This window comes from Mercenaria mercenaria, chromosome 9 (assembly GCF_021730395.1).
Source record: "Mercenaria mercenaria strain notata chromosome 9, MADL_Memer_1, whole genome shotgun sequence".
NCBI classification, from domain to species: Eukaryota; Metazoa; Mollusca; class Bivalvia; order Venerida; family Veneridae; genus Mercenaria; species Mercenaria mercenaria.
In genome coordinates this window covers 73,885,717-73,892,142 of record NC_069369.1, presented here as the reverse complement: position 1 = coordinate 73,892,142, position 6,426 = coordinate 73,885,717, and the positions used below count along the sequence as shown (strand labels likewise).

The 6,426-nt window shown below is 36.1% G+C and overlaps 1 protein-coding gene across 1 annotated transcript; it reads right to left on the bottom strand.

Moving 5' to 3' along the window:
* Nucleotides 1-744: 744 nt before the first annotated feature.
* LOC123548132 (uncharacterized) lies at nucleotides 745-6,110 on the bottom strand. Its single transcript, XM_053551709.1, is given in 2 exon segments — nucleotides 745-5,732; nucleotides 5,734-6,110. Coding segments are annotated over 2 exon segments (1,074 nt in total). The 5' UTR covers nucleotides 5,920-6,110; the 3' UTR covers nucleotides 745-4,844.
* Between the last annotated feature and the right edge of the window lie 316 nt (nucleotides 6,111-6,426).

Here is a 6,426-nt window from a genome sequence, read left to right as displayed (position 1 = left end):
TGAGTCAGGGTCAAGTGCGGTCAAAAAGTTGGTCACAAGGTCAAATACTTTAACACTAGAAGACATATTTTTTCAACTGATCTTCATGAAACTTGGTCAAAATGTTCATTTCTATAAAATTTGGGCGAGGTTTGAAACTGGGTCATGAGCAGTCTAAAACTAGGTCACTAGGTCAAATCATGGAAATACTTTGACACTTTAGAACCCACATCTTCGACCCGATTGTACTAAAATTTAATGTTTGTCTTTAAAATTTAGACCAAGTGCAAAAGTGGGTCATGATCAGTCAAAAACTAGGTCACTGGTTCAAATTATACTGCTACCTTGTTAACATTCTAGAGGACACATTTCCACCTGATCCTTATGAAATTTTGTCAGAAAATGTTTCTTTATAAAATGATTGAAACTTGGACGTGTGCAGTCAAAAAGTAGATCACTAAGTCAAGTCTTAGAAAACACTTTGTAAACACTTCTAAGGCTTCTTTTTCTTCCTGGTCTTCATTAAACTTTCTTGGTATATTAATTTCTATGAAATCTGTGTCAAATTTGAAGTCTGGTCTTGTGCAGTATAAAACTAGGTTAGTAGATCACATCATAGAAAATCTTTGTGCACACTTTAGAAGCCCTATTTCTAACTGATCTTCATGAACTTTTGTTAGAATGTTTGTCTTGGTTAAGAAAGTAGCAGTAAAGTTTTCAGGTGAGCTATACAGGGCCTTTAGGGCCATCTTGTTTTTGTTTCTGTTGTTTTTGTTTCCATTGATAGTTATGTTCAAATTTTATTTTGTTGTCGTTTCCCATTTCAGAGTAAATAAAATGTTTTATACAACCCTATTGTCTTGATATGAGTCTTTTTTTCTTTTATTTTTTATTAGGCTATATAAGCAGCTTTTATGGAGGAGTGCCAATATGCACAGTACTGGTCTGACTCTAGGTTTTTCATTGCAAGTTTATGTTCTCTGCAGTATTTACCGTAGGAGATACTGATATTGGTAAGCTGTGAACCAAGCAAGCATCAGTAATTGGGAAATGTTGATTGGAGTAGCTCAACTGGTCAAATAATTTATTTATTTATTTGGGTTTTACGGCGCAACAACACAGTATAGGTTATATGGCGCCAAACAGTACTACAAATTTTGGTTCCACATCTCATTTACATCGAAATAAAAACATGAGGTATGGAATCAAAATTTGTATACCTGCTGGAATCACAGAGTAACAGCAAAACCAAGTGTTAAGACCCTATTAGTCGCCTCTTACTATCATGCAAGGGTAAGGCAGTGGTTCCAATTCTTTTCATACATAGATCGTCCCAGAACCACATGGGGCAAATAAGGAGTACTTTTAAAACGCTTCATTTTAAGTTGAGAGGCATGTATTTTCCTAACACTAGTTCCTGGGAAGTAACTGAACAATAACAATACAGTCCATTTAAGGTGGATAACTGGAATTTAATGACAATTTTTATATACTACAACATATTACATAATTAGAATGGTCTCCTCAGAAAAGCTTTAAAGTTAAATCTTTAGGCTTTACAAACTGTTACTTGGGTGTAATGAATAAGATGGCTTTGGGTTCATATACAAGAAGCTTTTATACAAATATGCCTGTATACTAGTCTGCTTTTCTTTTTCACAGAATATATAATAATCTTTTCATCAGTAAATTGTGAACAGTACTTAAGTATATATTCATTTTTTTCCAACAATTAAACAACTTTCAATATGCTTGCAAATTAGCTATCAAGTTACACAGGATATTGTGGTTTTATTATCCCCCGACGAAAGTCGGAGGGATATAGTTTTGGCGTTGTCCGTCCGTCCGTCCTTCCGTCCGTCTTTCCGTCCGTCCGTCCGTCTTTCCGTCCGTCCGTCCGGAGCCATATCTAGGAAATGGTTGGGAATATTTATTTAAAACTTCATATACCTGTTCACCACTATGAGTTCTTGCGGCCCGTCAAGTTTCAGTCAGATTGCCCAAGTAACACTAGAGTTATGGCCCTTAGAAATTTCTAGTGTTAACTATATAGGGTACTATAAATATGGCAATTTCTGCATCATAACTTTTGATATATTTGACCTTGAACTATGAAACTTTAACAGAATTTAGAGCACTATAATGTGGTTGTGCACACACAATTTCGTATGGATTTCTTTTGTAACTGCAGAGTTATTGCCCTTTAATTGTCTAAAAATCCACATATTTGTACATAACAAACTTGCCATTTGGCAGAATTTCATTAGATTTCTTTCATTCTTTTCTGTGAACATTTATTATAAACATGTGAAGTTGCGCACCCACACCTGGTCGCCCACTTGCCTTGGTCACCCGGGGTGACCCCAGGGTCAAAATTGACCCCGCCCCAGGGGTCACTTGATTTTACATAGGAAAATCTTTAAAAATCTTCTTCTCAAAAACCAGAAGCCTAGAGCTTAGATATTTGACTTGTAGCATTGCCTAGTGGACCTCTACTAAAGTTGTTCAAACCATGACCCCGGGGTCAAAATTGACCCCGCCCCATGGGTCACTTGATTTTACATAGGAAAATCTTCAAAATTTTTCTAAAAATAAACCAGAAGGCCTAGAGCTTAGATATTTCACATGTAGTATTACCTAGTAGACCTCTACAAAATTTGTTCAAATCATGACCCCAGGGTCAAAATTGACCCTGCCCCAGGGTTCACTTGATTTTACATAGGAAAATCTTCAAAAATTTTCTAAAAATAAACCAGAAGGCCTAGAGCTTAGATATTTCACATGTAGCATTGCCTAGTGGACCTCTACAAAATTTGTTCAAATCATGACCCCCGGGGTCAAAATTGACCCCGCTTCAGGAGTCAATTGATTTTACATAAGAAAATCTTCAAAAATTTTCTAAAAATAAACCAGAAGGCCTAGATCTAAAGTATTTGACATGTAGCATTGCCTAATAGACTTCTACAAAATTTGTTCAAATCATGACCCCCAGGGTCAAAATGACCCCGCCCCATGGGGTTACTTCATTGTATATAGAAAAATCTTCAAAATTTTCTAAAAATAAACCAGAAGGCCTAGAGCTTAGATATTTCACATGTAGCATTGCCTAGTGGACCTCTACACAATTTGTTCAAATCATGACCCCTGGGATCAAAATTGACCCCGCCCCTGGGGTCACTTGATTTTACTTAGGAAAATCATTAAAAATTTTCTTAAAATAAATCAGAAGGCCTAGAGCTTAGATATTTCATTTGTAGCATTGCCTAGTGGACCTCTACAAAATTTGTTCAAATCATGACCTCCTGGGTCAAAATTGACCACGCTCCAGGGGTCATTTGATTTTACATAGAAAAATCTTCAAAAATTTTCTAAAAATAAACTAGAAGGTCTAGATCTTAGATATTTGACATGTAGCATTGCCTAGTAGACTTCTACAAAATTTGTTCAAATTGTGACCCCCGGGGTCAAATTGACCCCGCCCCATGGGGTTACTTGATTGTACATAGAAAAATCTTCAAAATTTTCTTAAAATAAACCAGAAGGCCTAGAGCTTAGATATTTGACATGTAGCTTTGCCTAGTGGACCTCTACAAAATTGGTTCAAATCTTGACCCCCCCATGGTCAAATTGACCCAGCCCCAGGGGTTACTTGATTGTACATAGGGAAATCTTCATAAATTTTCTAAAAATAAACCAGAAGGCCTAGATCTTAGATATTTGATATGTAACATTTCCTAGTAGACTTCTACAAACTTTATTCAAATCATGACCCGCGGGGTAAAATTGGCCCCGCCCCAGGGGTTACTTGATTGTACATTGGAAAATCTTCAAAATTTTCTAAAAATAAACCAGAAGGCCTAGAGCTTAGATATTTGACATGTAGCATTGCCTAGTGGACATCTACAAAATTGGTTCAAATCTTGACCCCCCCAGGGTCAAATTGACCCAGCCCCAGGGGTTACTTGATTGTACATAGGGAAATCTTCATAAATTTGCTAAAAATAAACCAGAAGGCCTAGATCTTAGATATTTTATATGTAACATTTCCTAGTAGACTTCTACGAACTTTGTTCAAATCATGACCCCCGGGGTAAAATTGGCCCCGCCCCAGGGGTTACTTGATTGTACATCGGAAAATCTTCCAAAAAATTTCTAAAAATCATCAGTTTGACATTAGAAACGTGTAGCTCATATTACTCTGGTGAGTGATCCAGGGTCATCATGACCCTCTTGTTTTTCATTTTTAATTTTCCATCAATATTTATAATCAACATGTGAAATTTTGTTTCCTCTCCAGTTCCCCCGCACCCCCACACCCTTAAAAAATAAATATATATACATATGTATATTTCCATTTTTTTTTTTTTTTTTTAAATGTTGAAACGTTCAACATGTTAAGTTGTGACTGCACAAGCCTTGCCCTCAGTCATGTTCAAGATATCTTACCAGTGTTCTCATAAGGACATACGTTTTTTTTAAGTTCAAATGTACATGTTTAACAACAACACCTGGTGCCAAACCACTCAAAGACAATATTTCGTTCCAGTTAAACTTCAAGCTCATATTTCAATTAACTGCATTTAATTTTAAAAGCTAAGCTTATTACAGTAAGCATATCCCATTCAAAATAAATTCTTTAGTCAGGATCAAAGTATCATACATTTATTATGTACTCTTTAATTAAACATTTGTTTTCTGTTAAATTGATTTTGACTAATGAAATTATTTGCTTCTTATTAACATCCTTAACTTTTTGCCGGATATATTTTTTTGCCATTCCTCACCACAAACCCTTTCGGCGGGGGATACCAATTCATCGAATTTACTTGTGAATATAGAATTTGTTGTCTTCCAAGTCTTATATTTTATAACCTTCGAGCTATATCTAACCTTTTCCTGGCTGCAGCTTCCTGATCTTGGTCAAGCATGTTTACAATATTAGGATCCATCGGTACTTGATCTTCTATTAGCAAGTTTTCAAAGTCATCATTATTCATAATGCAGATATTATGAAGAACACATGCTGTGAGAACTGTTTGTACAATTGTTTCGATGTTTCTCTGATCAATTCTTTGAAGTCTTGTAAATCGACCCTTTAACAAACCAAAGGCACGTTCGACTGTGCTTCGAATGGCTGCGTGGACATTATTATAACGCTTCTGTGCTTCAGTAAGCCTACCATTGTCTCTGAATGGTGTTAACAGCCATGAAATGTTAGGATAGGCTGAGTCACCCAAAATATGTCCATTTCCGCAACGTTCTTGACCAGTCTGATACAAGGGGGATTCTCTGAATACCCTAGCATCATAAACCTTACCCGGATAGCCAGTAAAGACATCTATAAACCTCATGTCTTCCCTTACCACTGCCTGTAACACAACACTGTACTGATTATTGCAGTTATAATAATCAATTCCCCTAACAGATGGTCTCTTTATTTTAATATGGCTGCCATCTATCATTCCAACCACTCCTGGGAAATTTTTAAGTTCTTCATACATATCCTGTATTTCTTGAAGTTCGTCATTGCTTGGCCATGTAATTACCCTATCAACAAGTTGTTCCTGGGTGAACTTTAATAAGTTTCTTATGGCAGATGAAGCTGTACTTTCGCTCACACCAAATATGTCTGCTAATGCGGAGTACTTATCTAAACTTGCCATAAACCAGAGCATCATTAAAACACGGTCTTCTAAAGGTATCTGTGGAGAGCCTCCAGAGGAGCGGCGTACCAAAATACCTGTTATATCTTTTTTCATTACACACATCTGCTATGTAACCTATCAAACTTTCCACTGACACCCTGGAGACGCAGAAAAATGTCTTGAATTCATCAAGTCTGAATAATGACACCACATCACCAAGGTAGCCTTGTTGTCTATGTCTGTCCAAAGATGTTTTTCTCCTGCAAAATAGAAACAATATTAAGTAATAGTACATAATTTATCTTTGGATTATGTTCAGAAGAAATTTTCTTACTGACAAAAGTGTAGTCAGTGCCCCAGATAATTTTTGGGGTACCAGTAAAGTACTGGCAGATTTTATATCCAGGCAGTAAAGCTACTGGAAGATTTTATGATTAAAACATTACTGAATGCCAAAACTTTCAAGCTCTCGAGAAAACTGGTACATTTTAGAATTAGTACAATTTTTAGAACAATAACTGCTGTAAGAACATCGTTTCACCTGCAAATTACAATATTTACAATATTTTCGCTTAAAACAAGACGAAGGTGCTTATAAGTATGTGCGTTTTACTCTTATCATTTCATTTTTTTGGCAGTACAGTAATAATGTACTGGCTCAACTCGTATTCTGACAGTAATTTGTAATGTCTCAGTGTGTGCCTCTGGTACTAAATTCTGACAGTTTTTGGTGATCTTTTATTGCAGTAAAGTACTGGTTGCTGGCGCTTACCTTTTAGACTGTGTAGTATGTATTTTAGAA